We start from the raw sequence: 19348 nt of genomic DNA on the forward strand, positions 1-19348 counted from the left end.
AACATATAGTGGCAGGAGTAAGCAGCAGTAGATGAGTGACAGCGCAATGCAGCACCAGGTTGTCACACTGCAATGTGAATGTGTGACAGAGAGTTAAGTAGAAAAGAAAAGAAAGAAAAGATATCCAAAAACCCTCCTATGTGTGGCATCTAGCCTGGCCATTGGCAATGCTGTGTGCCCCTTGTCTGCTAATTATGCCTGTCAGTACTGCCAATGGATTACAACAAGGCAGCAAGCACCAACAGAGCTGCACACCTCCCAGAGGATGAAGTTAGTGTGCTTGAGAAAGTCGCAGAGTGCATAGGTGAGCGGGAGCGAGTGCCGGTGGTAAAGGACCATCAGGAACCTGCTGTCCAGATGGCCACGGGTGCCATCAATGATGCACTGCACTCTTTGGATCTTTGCCACTCAGGAAGGTTTTGTGCCTCATAAGAACATAAGAACATAAGAAATAGGAGCTGGAGTAGGCCATTTGGCCCTTCAAGCCTGCTCCGCCATTCAATCAGATCATGGCTGATCTTCTACTTCAACTCCACCTTCCCGCACTATCCCCATATCCCTTAATTCCCTTGGTTCCCAAAAATTTATTGACCTCTGTCTTGAATATACTCAATGACTGAGCATCTACAGCTCTCTGGGGTAGAGAATTCCAAAGATTCACAACCCTTTGAGTGAAGAAATTTCTCTTCATCTCAGTCCTAAATGGCCAACCCCTTATTCTGAGACTGTGACCCCGTGTTCTAGATTCCCCAGCCAGGGGAAACATTTTCTCAGCATTAACACTGTCAAGGTCCTTAAGAATTTTATATGTTTTAATTAGATCACCTCTCATTCTTCTAAACTCTAGGGAATATAGGTCTGGTCTACTCAATCTCTCCTCATAGCGCAATCCCCTCATCCCAGGAATCAGTCTAGTGAACCTTCATTGCACTCCCTCTAAGGCAAGTATGTCTTTCCTTAGGTAAGGAGACCAGAACTGTACACAATACTCCAGGTGTGGCCTCGCCTATGCCCTGTATAATTGTAGTAAGACTTCATTATAACATACCATTTGCTTTCCTAATTGCTTGCTGTACCTGCATGTTAACATTCTGTGATTCATGTACAAGGACACCCAGGTCCCTCTGAATGCAAACATTTCCCAGTCTCTCACCAATCAAAAAATATTTAGCTTTTTTGTTTTTCCTACCAAAGTGGATAACTTCACACTTCCCCACACTGTATTCCATTTGCCAGGTTCTTGCCCAGTCAACCTGTCTATATCTCTCTGCAGCCTCTTTGCGTCCTCCTCAAATCTTACTTTCCCACCTAACTTTGTATCATCAGCAAACTTGGATACATTACTGTAAGAATTCGCAATAATTTACAGTTCTGAAGATTAATTTTTTTGATGAAAGAATCCCTGGGCGGTGTGCTTTTAAATTTCCAGGGATAAAAATGGCTGTCACCACATGGCCGAAGACAAAGGACAATCCTTTGTTTACAAAGCAATTGAATGCTATTAGCATTTGTTTGTATATCGAGTGGATACATCTAAACTGCAGAAGAGACTTTTGTACCTTGAATGGGAAACGTTTAACATTTGAATGGGTTTTAAATCACCCAGCACTGGACAATAGAGCAGTTGTATCTCCCTTTTGTTTCAGCCCAGGGAGCTCCGGAAGACACATTAACCCAGTCTAACCACTTTGAGTTAGCCAATCACAGCTTTCTCTTGTGTATTGGACCCTTTTGGGTGGGGAATTTTGCACACAGCCCTTGCAAGGCAGAATGGCAGGGGCCTCACCAGGTATAAAGATAGCGGCTGAGAAGCTATCTCGCTCTCTTACTTCGCTGGACCACAGGTGAGCAGGGTGTTCTGACTCCTCAACAAGGCAACCTAGCAGGAGTTTGGGGGATGGTGATTTAAGGGAATTGCTAAGATTGTTTAAATAACATTGTAGCCATTGTATCCCTCGTTTTTGCCATCTGCAACCCCGTTATATAGTTTTACTGTAATTACTGTGTTCGTGTGGTATAGTTTGATATTTTGATTATAGTTTCTTTTAGTTAATAAAACTTGATTTTTTTTCTCTTATCCAAACTACGTGTCTGTTTTAATATCAATAATTATAAGCCCTGCAGTCAGAACTGGAAGGTGGGGTAGCGATTCGAAACCGCTGTTTTAAAATTGGTTATATTTGTAAATTGGTCTGAGTGCAGGCAAAGGCTGCAAGACCAGGAAAATTACTTTAAACCAGTTTAAGGAAGCCCCAAACCCTTACAATGGTGACTGCGGGCAGGACTGCAGGCCGTTTTTGATATGATATGTGGTCTGGATCTAGAGAAAGCATCAGTTATTGTCTTTCTTGCTTTCAGTCTGTGGGCAGCCCTGCGGAAGGTAGTGGCAGTGTGTAAGCTGACCTATTGGGGTATAGGTGGCTGGGCTAGGAAGGGTGAGATGGGAGAGCAGGAGGAGTTTAAAGAGGGCAAGAATCGGGAGTCCCAGCTTGAAAAATGCCAGGCGGAGGTAGAACGCCTCAGAGAGGTGTATGAGGCCAGAGCTAGTGGTATGAGGGTGCGGGAAGAGAATGCACGCCTCACACTAGAGGTCACGAAATGCCAGGCATTTATAGAGCACCCTGTGCAGGAAGTCACAGAGGTGAGGGACAGAGAGATGAGGCTACAAGAGGAGAATGCACACCTCACCCAAGAAGCTAGCGAGGGAGAGAGCCATGCGAGAAACGAGATAGAATTCCTAAAGTACCAAATCACTGAGGCCAGGGAAAATGAGATGAGACTGCGGGAAGAGAATGCCAGGTTTGGTGAAGCAGTTCATGGCCCCTGTAGGGCAGAGATAGAAAGCCTTAACATGGCTTTAAAGGCATCAAAGGGAATGATTTGCATGATCAGCCTGAAGGCAGGTCAGCCGGACTTTACTGGCAGCCCAAGTAGAACCATCCCACAGGCAGCACCCAGAACGGTGCTGGATTGGGAATTAGAGACCCCAAGACCGCAGCCCACAGCTCCGAGTCTTGAGGGGCTCTGGCAGCGAGGAGGGGTGGACAATGGGGTGGTAGAAGAACACCAGCAGGTCCCGCTAGGCAGGCGGGGACCAGGACCAGTGTACCCTCTCCAACAACGGAGGTACGGTCCGCCCGTGAGGAGTGAGCCTGAGAATAGGAATCCTCAGCCCACAGCATGTTCGAGTTCACAGGCAAGCACTGTGGCTTGTGTGGGGGGAGGAGCCATTCATATTCAGAGTAAGCTGTTTAAGCCAGGGAACAGGAAAGGAGAGTTCTGGGACCCCTGTAGAGCAGGTCCAGTAGCAGAAATCTGGGACAAGGGAGGCACACAGGGGATAGTTTTGGCCCCAGAAAAAAGGCAGGTCCAAAATTCCCCAGTTAAAGCCACCTGGGTGAGGGAACATGAGTTTGCTGTCCATGCAAGTTCAAGTTCACCGCCTGTAAAGACAGGCACTGTGGCCTGTTTAAAGGGACCAGCTTCTCAGCCAGCTTCTAGAGTGGTCCCGCCATGATGTGGGACCCTGGGGGGGCAGGGATAGCAATCCCTTTTGCAGGAGACATAGGGAGGGAGCTGACACCAGGTTTTAAACATGGGGAGGAAAATTTCCAGCCACCAGCAGCGGGTGGTGAGAGTATACCTGCCCCCAGCACAGGAGTGGGCAGGGAAGAGCAGACAAACCCAGAGAGAGATTTGCACCGGCAGGCTGCCAGGTACATTATAAAGTGCGGGCTATTTGGACATGGGGGAGAAGGTTCCCAGCCAGCTGGGGCTGTGACCCAAGCTCAGGGTCCGCCAGCCAAAGTTTCCCCCATAGAGACACCCCTCAGAAGGTCTCAGCGGGTGCCCCAGCCTAAGAAAGCATGGTCACCCACTTTACAGTGGAGTAGGGCGGCCTCCCGAGCCAGGGAGAAGCCAGAGAACAGGAGTCCCCACTCAACAGCCATAAGCTGCGAGGGACCAGAGACAGGAGGCAGTCCAGCTTCGCTGCAGCCAGCAGCAATCTGCGACAGTGCCAGAGATTAGTCTGGCCGTCCGGAGACGGGCGGCATCTGTATTATAGCTATGTGTGTGTATATAGCGTGCTTTTAAGGTGTATTTTAAGTTTTGTTGATTTAACTAGTTTTAAGTTAAAGTGCAAAGAGTTTAAGTTTACATGTGTGCCAAATGTTTGTATTTTTGGTCCGAGGTCGAGGGACCCGACCATGTCTCCACCTAAGGCAGCAGGTCAGTGAGACCTGGCTGCATGTCCCTTTTAAGTTTTTGCAGGAGATGGGAAAATGAAGCAGCCATGTTCGCCCAGCCCGAGCTGGACATCGAATGAAGATACGGAATGTTGGGGATCACCTCGCCACTGGACGAATCCAGGAGACCCCGCAGCGACCTTCGGGAAAAACCGGACAGGGTCCGGAGGAATTTGCCTACTCCTCCTACGGGGAGGAGATGGCTCCAGCTGGGTCGGGCACGGCCCCTAACCCAGCACTATCCTGACCGAAGTTCACGTGCGGGAGACCTCACTGTTGAGGAGTCACGATGGGGAAGCGCGGGCGCCTTGTGATAGGGACGCGTTCCCCGGGGGTGGGTGGTGATGGCCCGGGATGATTGTATAGAGGAGGGGGAGACCCAAGAGTCACGTGGGTGCGGTCAGGGGAGGGAGGAACTTGCCCGGGGGCCCACGGGCAAAGTGAGGGTAGGTGTGGCTGGGAAGGATGAGTGGGTGGCCGGATCAGTGTGGGGCCAGGGAGAGCCGCCACACAGGCACCCATCATTTTCTGCAGCCAGTTGAGGGAAGACGGGAGGGGGAGGGACTGGGAGTCATGAGATCCCATACTCCCCGGTCTCGGTCTGTGCCAAGGTAATTTTAAACGTGAGGGGTACCCCGCCTCCACAAAGGGACAAGGGAACAGTTCGGGGCTGGCGGAGCAGGCTGGTCGGTAAATCCATTCTGCCTGTTTTAATGTTTAAGACAATCAAAGGGGGGTGGAAGGTACTTTTACTGCCCGAGTAGGAGGAGCGATGCCCACTTGAATTTTGCGACCCATCATCGGCACGTGATGATCGGGGTCCATTTAAGCATGTTGTTTAATGATTTTTTTGTATTTTGTGTTGCAGCCCCAAGTTGAGCAGAGGCGTAGGATCCTCTCCGTGCTTGGGACCAGTTTGTGACAACTCCAAGTTGAGCAGAGGCGTAGGACCCTCTCCGTGCTTGGGATCGTTTTGATTACATTGTGTAACTAAGATTGCAACATTTTGTAATAACTTATGAGGTAAAAAAGTGATTGTAAATTTGGTTTACACTGTATAATTTTACAAGCGTGTAGGAGTATGAGACCCCTTATTGAAAACTGAAGTATCTGTAAGATGCCAACCGTACCATGGTTTTTTTCTTGAATTAAAGGGCAATAGATGGGACGGGGATCAGTGGCAGATAGCTATTAGGTAAATACAGGGGATGGTTGTTTGTGAGGGGTCAGAAATTATTGCTCATTTCTTCAAGAGGATACTACAAGCAAGCTGGAAGTATCCAAGGGAGGACTGTAAGAATGCACAATAATTTACAGTTCTGAAGATTAATTTTTTTGATGAAAGAATCCCTGGGCGGTGTGCTTTTAAATTTCCAAGGATAAAAATGGCTGTCACCACATGGCTGAAGACAAAGGACAATGCTTTGTTTACAAAGCAATTGAATGCTATTAGCATTTGTTTGTATATCGAGTGGATACATCTAAACTGCAGAAGAGACTTTTGTACCTTGAATGGGAAATGTTTAACATTTGAATGGGTTTTAAATCACCCAGCACTGGACAATAGAGCAGTTGTATCTCCCTTTTGTTTCAGCCCAGGGAGCTCCGGAAGACACATTAACCCAGTCTAACCACTTTGAGTTAGCCAATCACAGCTTTCTCTTGTGTATTGGACCCTTTTGGGTGGGGAATTTTGCACACAGCCCTTGCAAGGCAGAACGGCAGGGGCCTCACCAGGTATAAAGATAGCGGCTGAGAAGCTAGCTCTCTCTCTTACTTCGCTGGACCACAGGTGAGCAGGGTGTTCTGACTCCTCAACAAGGCAACCTAGCAGGAGTTTGGGGGATGGTGATTGAAGGGAATTGCTAAGATTGTTTAAATAACATTGTAGCCATTGTATCCCTCGTTTTTGCCATCTGCAACCCCGTTATATAGTTTTACTGTAATTACTGTGTTCGTGTGGTATAGTTTGATATTTTGATTATAGTTTCTTTTAGTTAATAAAACTTGATTTTTTTTCTCTTATCCAAACTACGTGTCTGTTTTAATATCAATAATTATAAGCCCTGCAGTCAGAACTGGAAGGTGGGGTAGCGATTCGAAACCGCTGTTTTAAAATTGGTTATATTTGTAAATTGGTCTGAGTGCAGGCAAAGGCTGCAAGACCAGGAAAATTACTTTAAACCAGTTTAAAGAAGCCCCAAACCCTTACATTACACTCAGTCCCTACATATAAGTCATTAATATAGATTGTGAATAGCTGAGGCCCAAACACTGATCCTTGCGGTACCCCACTAGTTACAGCCTGCCAACCCAAAAAAGTCCCGTTTATTCCTACTCTCTGTTTTCTGTCCATTAACCAATCCTCAATCCATGCTAATATATTACCCCCAATCCCATGAGTCCTAATTTTGTGTAATAGCCTCTTGGGTGGCACCTTATCGAATGCTTTTTGAAAATTCAAATACATTACGTCCACTGGTTCCCCCTTATTTTTTTTATTCGTTTATGGGAAGTGGGCGTTGCTGGCAAGGCCAGCATTTATTGCCTATCCCTAATTGCCCCAGAGAAGGTGGTGGTGAGCCGCCTTCTTGAACCGCTGCAGTCCGTGTGGTGAAGGTACTCCCACAGTGCTGTTAGGTAGGGAGTTCCAGGATTTTGACCCAGCGATGATGAAGGATCAGCGATATACTTCTAAGTCTGGATGGTGTGTGACTTGGAGGGGAACTTGGAGGAGCTGGTGTTCCCATGCGCCTGCTGCCCTTGTCCTACTAGGTGGAAGAGGTCGCGGGTTTGTGAGGTGCTGCCGAAGAAGCCTTGGTGAGTTGCTGCAGTGCATTTTGTAGCTGGTACACACTGCAGCCACGGTGCGCTAGTGGTGGTGGGAGTGAATGTTTAAGGTGGTGGATGGGGTGCCAATGAAATGGGCAGCTTTGTCCTGGATTGTGTCGAGCTTCTTGAATGTTGTTGGAGCTGCACTCATCCAGGCAAGTGGAGAGCATTCCATCACACTCCTTACTTGTGCCTTGTAGATCCTATTAGTTACATCTTCAAAAAACTCTAACAGATTTGTCAACAGTGTCCTTTTCATAAAACCATGTTGACTCTGCCTAATCTAAGTGCCCTGTTACCACGTCCCTAATAATAGATTCTAGCATTTTGCCTACTACTGATGTCAGGCTAAATGGCCTATAGTTCCCCGTTTTTTCTCTTCCTCCTTTCGTAAATAGCAAGGTTATGTTTGCTACCTTCCAATCCATGGGGACTGTTCTAGTATCTAGGGAATTCTGGAAGATTAATACCAGTGTATCAACTATCTCTGCAGCTACCTTTTTTAAAACCCTAGGATGCAGGACATCAGGTCCAGGGGATTTGTCGCCACTTAGTCACATTAATTTCTCCAGCACTGGGGGCTAGAAATTGGCTTCCTTAGCGCCTCCCATTATCGCCTCCGGGGGGGCGATAACGGGGCGCTAAACATTTACCGGCTGGGCGCGGCGAGAAGATCGACTCCCGTTATATTTGGCGGGAGGTTTGCGGTAGCGGTATGACATTGCGCCCTGATCTCCTTCACCCGGAGATCGTGACATCATCGCCATAGATCATCGCCATGCGCATCGCCCCAGTAGCGCCACGAACCCAAACTTTGATTCCACCCCTGCAGCATCGCCGGGCGAAAACACCAGCAGCTGCAGGAGGCGTTCATCGGGAGGCCGGGCACTTCGGGGGTGATACTTAAAGGCGAGGTGGCCGAGGTAAGTGGAAAAAATTGTGACATGCTCTTTATCTTTTTTTCACATTTCTCTTCACCAGCGATTGATCAGCCCGACACTCTGCTGCAGTGAATCGGGCTGATCAGGCTGGATCACGGCTGCCGTCGGGGACCAGGTAAGGTTTCTTCTTGCAGAGCCTGCAGCGATGGCCCATCTCTTTAAGGGAGGGAAGAACTTTCCAACGCGGCAGCGCTGCACGGCCCACTGCACACCTACCGCCCCGCCTGATGCCTGTTGTGTTCCAGGAAGGAAGTGGAGCCCTTGATTTACTGCTCCACTTCCTTCCTGGAGCGCAAAAGTGAAGTTTTTAAAAGTTGAAAACCATTAGTGCCTGGCACTAATTTTTTCAACTTTTAAAAGTTAGCGCCCCAAACGGGGCAATACCGAATTTCACCCCCCCCCCATGTTTTTACTTATACTGATTTCTTTAAGTTCCTCATTCTTTCTAGACCCTTGGTTCTCCATTATTTCCAGAAGGTTTTTTGTGCCTTCTACCGTGAAGACAGATACAAAGGGCTGGATTTTCTCAGCCCCAAGGAGGCGGGTATGGAGGCGGGACTGCCGGGAAAGTTGCAGAATTTGGGGGCGGGTGACAAACCCGGCCCCAACCTGCCTCCGTGCCCTCTTGCCAGGAGGTGGGAAGCTGTCCTGCCCCAGGTCCCGCCTCCTTGGAGGCAGGAAGGGATTAAAGCCCATTAACTGCCTGTTAACAGGTAGTTAACAGGCAGAAAATAGGATTATCCCCATTTTTCGTGCTGAAGTGCGGGCTTCCTGACCTCGGGGAACTCCGCCAGGGTGTAAGAGGTGAGTAGGTCTGTGGGGGTCGGAGGGGTCTGAAAGTGCAATGTAGAGGTGAGTGATGTGTGCAAGTGTGGAGTGGTAAGTATGTGAGGTGAGTGTAAAGTGTTAGAAAATGTTATCTTACCTTTGTTTCTGCCTACAGCCTTCAGCCACTGTGGAGTCGGAGTCCCGATATCTCCATTGTAGAGATCACAGACTGGCTGTTGGATCCTCTGATCCAACAGTCATCTGATTTCTACAAAGTAGAAAGGTTTGATGAGTCCTGAACACAAGGGCTCATCAAACTACACAGAATGTCAGTGTTTGATAGCTTCACAGAGCTGTCAACCTATGACATTTCTTCTTTCAAAAATTCTTGACAGATGACACGTCATACATTGACGTGCTCTGTCACTGACTTCCCCCTAATTGGCCTGCTGAGCCCACCGGGCGGAATTAACAAGATCAATCAAGGGAAGATCCCACTGGTTTGCCAGAGGCTGATGGAGGCAGGACTGAAACCAGGCAAGCAGCAGTCCCGCCTCCAACACGTCTCCAGTCATAAATTCCAGCCCAAAGTATTTGTTTAATGTCTCTGCCATTTCCTTATTGCCCATTATAATTTCTCCAGTCTCTGCCTCTAATGGACCCACATTTACTTTCACGATCTCTTCCTATTTACATACCTATAGAAATGTTTACAGTCTGTTTTTATGTCTCTTGCTAATTTACTCTCATATTCTATTTTCTCTTTCCTTATCAATTTCTTGGTCCTCCTTTGCTGAATTCTGAAATCTTCCCAATCCTCAGGCTTACTATTCTTTTTGGAAACATTATAAGCCTCTTGCTTTGATCTAATACTATCTTTAACTTCTCTTGTTAGCCATGGTTGGACCACTTTTCCTGTGGGATTTTTGTGCCTTAAAGGAATGTATATTTGTTGTAAATTATGTATTAATTCTTTAAATGGTATCCATTGCTTGTCTACCATCATACCTTTTAATGTAGTTTCCCAATCTACCTTCGCCAACTTGCCCCTCATACCTACGTAGTTTGCTTTGTTTAGATTGAAAACTTTAGATTTGGACTTAACTAAATCACTTTCAAACTCAATATAAAATTCTATCATACTATGGCCACCCTTCCCTAAAGGCCTCTTTACTATAAGATTATTAATTAACCCTTTCTCATTGCACAATACTAGATCTAAAATAGCCTGTTCCCTAGTTGGTTCCTCAACATTCTGATCTAGAAAACTATCTTGTATACATTCCATGAACTCGCCCTCCACACTATTACTGCAAATTTGGTTTGCCCAGTCTATATGTAGATTAAAGTCCCCCATGATTACTGTAATACCCTTGTTACATGCGCCTCTAATTTCCTGATTTATACTCTGCCCTACATTACAACTACTGTTTGGGGGCTGATAAACAACTCCCACCAATGTTTTTTGCCCCTTGCTGTTACTTAGCTCCACCCAAACTGATTCTATTTCTTGGTTTTCTGAGTCAAGATCCTTTCTCTCTACTGTCTTTATGCCATCCTTTATTATCAGGGCTAGCCCTCCTCAATCAAGTTGATGCGGCCTTTCCACAGGGAAAGTGATGAATGTGTTGTTCCTTGCAAATAAAACCTCTCTCACTTGCTTGATGCATCTGTGGACAGCTGGCTGACTAACTTTACATGTGTTGCGAGTGGTGGATTGGAATGATCCAGCAGCATAAAAATTTAATCCAGTAGCAACGTTCACATCACAGAAGGAGCCACTCATGCGGTAGAAATTGTCTATAGCCTCTACAAGATGCATAGTTAAGTGGCAGCCTCCCTTTTGAAGCAGAGGTACCTACAACCATAACTTGCATTTATATAGCACCTTTAATGTAGTAAAATGTCCCAAGATGCTTCACAGGAGCAATATCAAACAAAATTTGACAACGAGCCACATAAGGTTATATTAGAGCAGATGATCAAAAGTTTGGTCAAAGAAGTAGGTTTTGAGGAGTGTCTTAAAAGAGGAAAGAGAGGTAGAGACGGAGAGGTACAGTGAGGTAATTTCAGCGCTTAGGGCCTGGGCAGCTGAAGGCACGGCGGTGTGATTTAAATTGGGGATGCGCAAGAGGCCAGAATTGGAGGAGCACAGATATCTCGGAGGGTTTTTGTGAGCGACGAGTGTTTTTGTGACTGGAAAGCTCTTTCCAGTGGGGTCCCACAGGGCTCAGGATTAGATCCCTTGTTTTTTGTGGTATACATCAATGATTTAGACTTCAATGTAGGGGCATGATTAAGAAGTTTGCAGATGATACAAAAATTGGCTGTGTGGTTGATAGTGAGGAAGGAAGCTGTAGACTGCAGGAAGATCTCAAGGGACTGGTCAGGTGGGCAGAAAGTGGCAAATGGAATTCAATCCAGAGAAGTGTGAGGTAATGCATTTGGGAAGAGCTAACAAGGCAAGGGAATACTCAATGAATGGTAGGATACTGAGAAGCATAGAGGAACAGAGGGGCCTTGGAGTACATGTCCTTGAAGGTAGCAGGACAGATAGATAAAGTGGTTAAGTAGGCGTAAAGAGATATCTTCCTTTATTAGCCAAGGCATAGAATATAAGAGCCGGGAGGTTATACTTGAATTGTATAAAACACTAGTTAGGCCACAGCTCGAGTACTGTGTACAGTTCTGGTCACCACATTATAGGAAAGATGTGATTGCACTGGAGAGGGTACAAAGGAGGTTTACGAGGATGTTGCCAGGACTGGAGAATTTTAGAACAGAGGAGGCTGAGGGGAGACTTGATTGAGGTGTATAAAATTAGGAGGGGCCTAGATAGAGTGGATAGGAATGACCTACTTCCCTTAGCAGAGAGGTCAATAACCAGAGGGTATAGATTTAAAGTAATTGGTAGAAGGATTAGAGGGGAGTTGAGGAGAACGTTTTTCACCCAGAGGGTGATGGGGGTCTGGAACTCACTGCCTGAAAGGGTGGTAGAGGCAGAAACCCTCATCACATTTAAAAAGTACTTGGATATGTACTTGAAGTGCCATAACCTACAGGTCTACGGGCCAAGAGCTGGAGATTAGGCTGGATAGCTCTTTTTCAGCCGGCACAGACACAATGGGGCAAATAGCCTCATTCTGTGCTATAAATTTCTATGATTCTATGGTTGTAGGGCAGGAGAATGTTACAGAGATAGGGAGGGGGGCGAGGCCATGGCGCGATTTGAAAACAAGGATGTGAATTTTAAATTCGAGGTGTTGTTCAACCGGGAGCCAATGTAGGTCAGCGACCACTGGGTGATGGTGAATCTGACATGGTGCGAGTTAGGATACAGGCAGCAGAGTTTTGAATGAGCTCAAGTTTACGTAAAGTGGAAGATGGGTGGTCGGCCAGGAGTGTGTTGGAATAGTCACGTCTAGAGGTAAAAAAGGCATGGATGAGGGTTTCAGCAGCAGATGAGCAGAGTCAGGGGTGGAGTCGGGCGTTGTTACGGAGGTGGAAGTAGGCAGTCGTAGTGATGGCGTGGATATGTGGTCGGAAGTTCATCTCTGGGTCAAATACAACACCAAGGTTGCAAACAGTCTGCTTCAGCCTCAGTAAGTTGCCAGGGAGAGGGACGGAGTCAGTGGCTAGGGAATGAATGTTAGTGGTGTGGACAAAAGACAATGGAGGAAAAATTTGTCCCTTTAGTGCCTCCCGTTAGACCAGTATCACCAGAGCGAAGCAAATCCAGCATTGCACGCCAAATCCCATCCCCCTGTAGTGCTGCTGGTAGGAGGTATCAGTGGGAATGTCAACGTCAAGTGGATCGTGACGTCAGTGAGAGTGCAACCCTCACTTGCCACTTGATTCTTGCCACTTACCTTAGCGCCTGGAGTGAACACCAACAGGGAGAGCTGCTATGAAGCAAGGTTCTTTTGTATCAGGTGCCTTGTGACAACTAAAATGTAGTTACATTTATTCTTCAAAGAATCAAACTGCTACACTTGGTAGCGACAAGGGCAATGGCGGAGTGGCAGTGGTGGGTGTTATGCTCATTAATAACTAGACATTCTTATTATGAACAGCTAGCTTCTAGCTAGACATTTATTCAGTACACGTTCTCTAGGTACAGCATCTGTAGAGATTCAGCATGTGTACTTCTGTGTGCAGGCTTCCATCTTGACTACTGCCTCCTGGGTAGCCTAGTGCATCGTGGGTAGTGTAGTCTTAAACACATACAACTAAATATACACCTCTATACAGCTCTACGGCTCCATCTAGTGTACCACTCCAGAATGACATGTTATTGATCATTACATCCCCCTTTCTTTGAGGTTAACAAAATCAATATCAATCAACTTTCAAGAAAAACGATAAAGATGATATCAGTAACACTTTTGTTAGTGCTCTATAAACATAAACATTTTCACAACAGTCAATACATTTTCAATATAGTTTTTCTTCGTACTCAAAGATTAAGTCTATCAGGCTTTTTTACTTCACGTGTGGATCTTCTCAGCACGTGTAAGTCTGATGTGTTTTCATGAGATTGTTCTGGTGGTGAATGACAAGATTCAGTTGCTGCATTGTCATCAATCTGCTCTTGGATAATTTCTTGTGTTTTCAGGAGGGAACGGCGGTTCCTCCTGAGAATCTGTCCTTCCTCAGTTCTAGCAGTGTATGACCTTGGTCGTACTTCCTCAAGAACTGTAGCTTTCCTGTTCCATGCATCTGGATCCTCAATCCTGACAACACCATCCCTTGTCAATGGTTTTAGAGTTTTGGATGACTTGTCATAGTATGATTTCTGTTTCAGCTTTAACAGTTGAAGTCTCTGTCTCAGTTCCTTACTTTGCTGTTCTTTTGCACAGCAGGGTAGCGTGGTGCGCAACTTGTGACCCATTAGTAGTTCAGCAGGTGAAGAACCACAGTCTAAAGGTGAGGCTCGGTAGCTCAGCAGGGCGAGATAAGGATCAGACTTGCTTTCTGTCGCTTTCTTCAGTAGCTGCTTGAGAACTTGAACACTTTTCTCTGCCTTACCATTTGACTGAGCATACAAAGGACTGGATGTGATGTGCTGAAAGTCATAATGTGCTGCAAACTGTTGCCACTCCTTACAGTTGAAGCACGGACCATTGTCGCTAACGGCAATCCTGGGAATTTCATGTCTGGCGAAGATGGATTTCACATGCATTATGACATTGCTTGCTGTGGTGCTTGAGAGCAGCACCATCTCAGGATAGTTAGAATAGTAGTCAATCACTATTAGATATTCTTTACCATTCAAATGAAAGAGGTCCATACCAACCTTTTGCCATGGTGCTGTTGGTAAGTCAGCTACTATCATTGGTTCCTTTGTTTGTTTGTTTTGGTGTTTCTGACATGTCTCACATTTGCCTATCATGTTCTCAATGTCCTTATTTATGCCAGGCCAATAAACAGTGTCTCTTGCTCTCCTTTTGCATTTTTCAATTCCGAGGTGTCCCTCATGAATCCTTTTGAGCATGTCTTGATGTAGAGCCTGTGGAATGACTATTCTGTTCTGTTTTAGTAATAGTCCACTTGCGACACTCAATTCTGACCTTATGTGAAAGTATTTTGGACAGGAACTGTGGTGTATGTGCCTTTAAGAGCAATTATGGTGTATGTGCCTTTAAGAGCCCCAGGTGTGCGTAATGCCGGTAATTGCCACTTGGGCTATATAAGCCTGTGTATTGTGTATATCCTTTAGGAAACCCCCCCCAGACTTGCTTAGTAAATACCTATGAACCAACTCCTGTCTTCAGTGTCTTTATCTACACACGGACACTACAGTGGCGACGAAGTGGAAACGGACTTACCTGCAATTCGGCAGCACCTCAAGGACATCGATTCCTCCAGCGTCCAGAAGACTCAAGGAAGTAAGAGAAACTGTGGTTTCACCAGCTGGCCAAGCTGGTGACAGGTACTGCGCTAATCCTTCCTGGGCGTCAGGCTGGAGCTCCAGCGGCGGGCTCTACAGCTGAGACAGGCAGCGAAATCGGAGGCAAGCAATAACGGACTGGGAGGGTGCACTCGAGAGACGGCCGGCGCGGCAAGCAGGTCAGCGTTTAGACCTCCATCGGGAATGAGTCTCCAACAGTGAATAAACAGCGTTGTTATCGGTAGCAGCGGCGGGAAAGCGCGGGAAGCGCCATATCGTTGCTACAAAGAGAAAAAAAAAAGCGCGGGAAGCACCATATCTTTTCTGAAATGCCTAAATCTGGTAATATTGAGGCTTTTGATGGCGAAATAGAAGATTGGACCACATACGTGGAAAGAGTAGAGGTTTATTGCACTGCAAATGGAATAACAGATGAAAAAAAAGCTTCAGTACTTCTGAACTTAATGGGCGCAAAGACATACAGGCTGTTACGAAATTTAATCACTCCAGCCAAACCAAAGGACAAGACTTTTAAAGAAATTGTTGATACCCTGCAGGAGCATTTAAACCCAACACCGCTGCTGATAGCGGAACGATTCACGTTCTTCAAGAGAAATCAACACAAGAATGAAAGTAACGCTGATTACCTAACCGAATTAAGAAAGCTATCAAAGTACTGCCAATTCGGAGCAGGACTATCGGATTATCTTCGAGACAAATTTGTTTGCGGTCTCTTAAGTGAAGGAACACAAAAAAGACTGCTTTCTGAAAAAGATTTAACATTGGGCAAAGCTTTCAGTATGGCTGTATCATACGAAGCAGCAGCAAAAGGAGCTGCAGAGATACAACAAGAGACACAGGACTTCGGCACCCATAAAATGACACAGGAGTTCGGAAGATGTTATCGCTGCGGCAGATCCACCCATAACCAGAGGGACTGCTGGTTCAAGGGCAAAGCATGCAGGCAATGTGGTAAGATTGGACACATTGCACGGGTATGCCAATCTGGACAAAATAAATCCACTGACAGAAAACAAAAAATCAATAAAGAAAAGTGCAGGAAGGTACAAATGATGACGGACAATAGCTCCGAAGACCAGAATAGCGGTAGCGACTCCGGAAACAAGAGACTAAGCTGTCTCAAATTACATAATGTACTTGCCAAAGAGGATTACCAAACCATTTGGGTTACCCTCACAATAGCAGGGTCCCCAGTTAAAATGGAGCTAGATACAGGATCAGCTCTAACCGTAATAAATCGACGAGATTACGAGAGGCTATTTTCGCATATACCTCTAAAAGACACATCCATTATCTTAAAAACATATACGGGGCAGAAAGTCTACCCCAAAGGAAAAATAAGGGTGCCTGTGGTATACAACGGCAAAGAAATACAAAAGTTGTATTTATACATTCTACAAGATGGTGGTCCACCGTTGTTGGGACGTGAATGGATAAGGAAGAAACGTTTAGACTGGCACTCCATTCAGGCACTGACGGTGACCAGTAAGGAAAAAAACAATGATGACATCATACCTGAACGATTAAAAGACATCTTGGCCAACGCCAAAGAAGTGTTTCAAGAGAAACTAGGAACCTTGAAAGGCATCACCGCCTCAATAAAAGTGGAAGATACAGCAATTCCAAAAAATTTTAAGGCAAGACCGGTGCCATACACAATACGTCCGGCAGTCGAGGCAGAGCTGAAGAATTTGGAAAAGGCAGGCGTATTATCCAAAATAGATTGGAGCGAATGGGCAACACCCATCGTTCCAGTCATGAAAAAAACATTGAAAAATAACTCTGAGGAACAGAAAAGAATTTGCATCTGTGGGGACTTTAAGGTGACTGTAAACCCGGTCCTTCACACGGTACAGTATCCTCTTCCGAGGATAGAAGATATTTTCGCCTCACTATCCGGAGGGAAACGTTTCACAAAAATTGACTTGGCACAGGCATATCTACAGATGGAGGTTGAGGAGACCTCTAAAAAGTATCTCACAATAAACACACACAAAGGCCTGTACCAGTACAATCGACTGGTTTTTGGAATAGCATCAGCTCCAGCTATCTGGCAAAGAGCTATGGAGCAAGTCCTGCAAGGGATTCCGGGGACTCAATGCTACCTAGAAGACATCCTTATAACAGGAGAAAACGACAACGAGCACCTTGCCAATTTGGAGCAGGTGCTCACTAGGCTGAAAGAACGGGGCCTACGAGCAAATCGCCCCAAGTGCGAATTTTTCCAAAATCAGATATCATATTGTGGCCACATAATTAATAAGGAAGGGTTGCATAAGTCACCTGAAAAAATTGAAGCAGTTATAAAAGCCCCAGCACCTGAAAATGTTTCACAATTAAGGTCATTCCTGGGATTAATAAATTACTATCATAAATTTTTACCGAACTTATCAACTATTCTACACCCTCTTAATGATCTTCTACAGACAGGAGTGATTTGGAAATGGAACGAAGACTGTAAACGTGCCTTCCATAAATGTAAAGACTTAATCACATCCGAGAAAATTTTGGCTCATTACAACCCATCACTACCAATCAGACTGGCGTGCGATGCATCCCCTTACGGCATAGGAGCGGTATTGTCCCATAGATTCCCTGATGGCTCGGAACGGCCAATAGCTTTTGCGTCACGCTCATTGAACTCAGCTGAGCGTAACTATGCCCAGATAGACAGGGAAGCACTCAGCCTGGTATGGGGAGTGAAGAAATTCAACCATTACCTACACGGACAAAAAGTTACCTTGCTGACTGACCATCAACCCCTCATCTCCATATTCAACCCTAAAAAAGGTGTCCCCATTATGACGGCACAAAGACTACAGAGGTGGTCCCTTTTTCTAGGGGCACACCAATACAACATTGAATACAAAGGGTCAAAACAGCATGGGAATGCTGACGGTTTATCACGCCTACCGTTGCCAACGATAGAAGAGGCACCTACAGTAGACCCAGTAGAGATATTCCACTCTACCATAGTGGAATGTCTACCGGTGACAAATTCTGCCATTGAAAGGGAGACAAGAAATGACCCTACTCTCTCACGGGTCTACGATCTAACAGTGACGGGATGGCCAGCACATGGCGAACCACTGTTGCCAGCATTCTCGCAAAGAAGAGAACAGCTGTCAGTGTGCCGAGGAACCTTGATGTGTGGATCCAGAGTGGTGATTCCACCCAAACTCCAGGATAAAGTGCTAAAGGAGCTTCACAAGGGGCATCTGGGTGGAGTGAAAATGAAGAACCTAGCTAGGGCGTTTGTATGGTGGCCAGGTATCGATGGAGACATCGAAGACATGACCAAGACCTGCCTAGGATGCCAGAAGGTCCAAAATGCTCCGCCACAGGCCCCTCTACATCCATGGGAGTGGCCCTCATCTCCCTGGCAAAGGGTGCACATCGACTTTGCTGGTCCATTTATGGACTCAATGTTCTTAATCGCAGTTGATGCACACTCCAAGTGGCCGGAGGTAATAAAGATGTCCTCCACCACCACGGAAAAAACCATCACAGTATTAAGGACCATATTTGCCAGGAATGGGCTGCCGGAGCAGATATGTTCTGATAATGGACCGCAATTTATGTCCGAAGAATTCAGAAAGTTCTTAAAGAACAATGGGGTAAAGCACTACACGTCCGCCCCACACCATCCCGCCACCAATGGATTGGCTGAAAGGTTTATCCAGACGTTCAAGAAGGCCATCAAGGCCATGGGTAATGAAGACATAAAACTTCAGCACAAGGTGGATAACTTCTTATTTGCATATAGGAATGCAACGCATATGGTTACTAACCAAACTCCCACCATGATGTTCTACAATAGAAACCTAAGATGCCGGCTGGATTTGGTCAAGCCCAACATCCGAAGGGACGTGGAGAACCGGCAGTTTCAGGGCATGAATGAAAGGCCAACTAGGGCCTTCCAGATAGGCCAACCGGTTTTGGCCCGGGACTACCGTACCGAGAAATGGCAGCCTGGAACTATCTGCACACGATTAGGACCACTGATGTATACCGTGGACATCGGAGACAGCATAATAAGGCGCCATGCTGACCAAATCATCAAGTCATCCGAAAAGGGACAACCTACACCACCACTCTATACATCTAACGATGAAGTAGAGATACCCATATCTACCTCCGATCCGGTGATACTGGAGCCCGATGAACCCGACACTGGCCTTCAAGCCGAATCAGCTTTGCCAGAAGAACCTACTACACCACCAGAAACTACTACACCCCCGAGGCGTTATCCGGACCGAGTCAGGAAGTCTCCTGAGAGACTAACTTATAATTAATTAATACAGCAATGTATATTATTTTGCATATAACATGTAATTAATAATTACTTAAAATATGATGTACTAGTTAGCTAGAAGGGGAGGAATTGTGGTGTATGTGCCTTTAAGAGCAATTATGGTGTATGTGCCTTTAAGAGCCCCAGGTGTGCGTAATGCCGGTAATTGCCACTTGGGCTATATAAGCCTGTGTATTGTGTATATCCTTTAGGAAACCCCCCCCAGACTTGCTTAGTAAATACCTATGACCCAACTCCTGTCTTCAGTGTCTTTATCTACACACGGACACTACAGGAACCTTTTGGCCAACCATGATGAATGTTCTCTATTACTGTTTGTAACACTGTATCTTTT

The 19348-nt window shown here is 46.0% G+C and overlaps 1 protein-coding gene across 1 annotated transcript in view; it reads left to right on the top strand.

The window, feature by feature from the left end:
- The first annotated feature begins 213 nt into the window (after window positions 1-213).
- Window positions 214-19348, top strand: part of rpa3 (replication protein A3) — a 74156-nt gene continuing 55021 nt past the window's right edge. Inside the window, exon 1 of the mRNA XM_085989361.1 lies at window positions 214-327. Within this exon, the coding sequence (XP_085845487.1) occupies window positions 214-327 (114 nt within the window). The remainder of the gene's footprint in view (window positions 328-19348) is intronic.

This window comes from Somniosus microcephalus, chromosome 5, assembly GCF_052327205.1.
Source record: "Somniosus microcephalus isolate GS21.2 chromosome 5, FLI_Smic_1.0, whole genome shotgun sequence".
Taxonomy (NCBI): domain Eukaryota; kingdom Metazoa; phylum Chordata; class Chondrichthyes; order Squaliformes; family Somniosidae; genus Somniosus; species Somniosus microcephalus.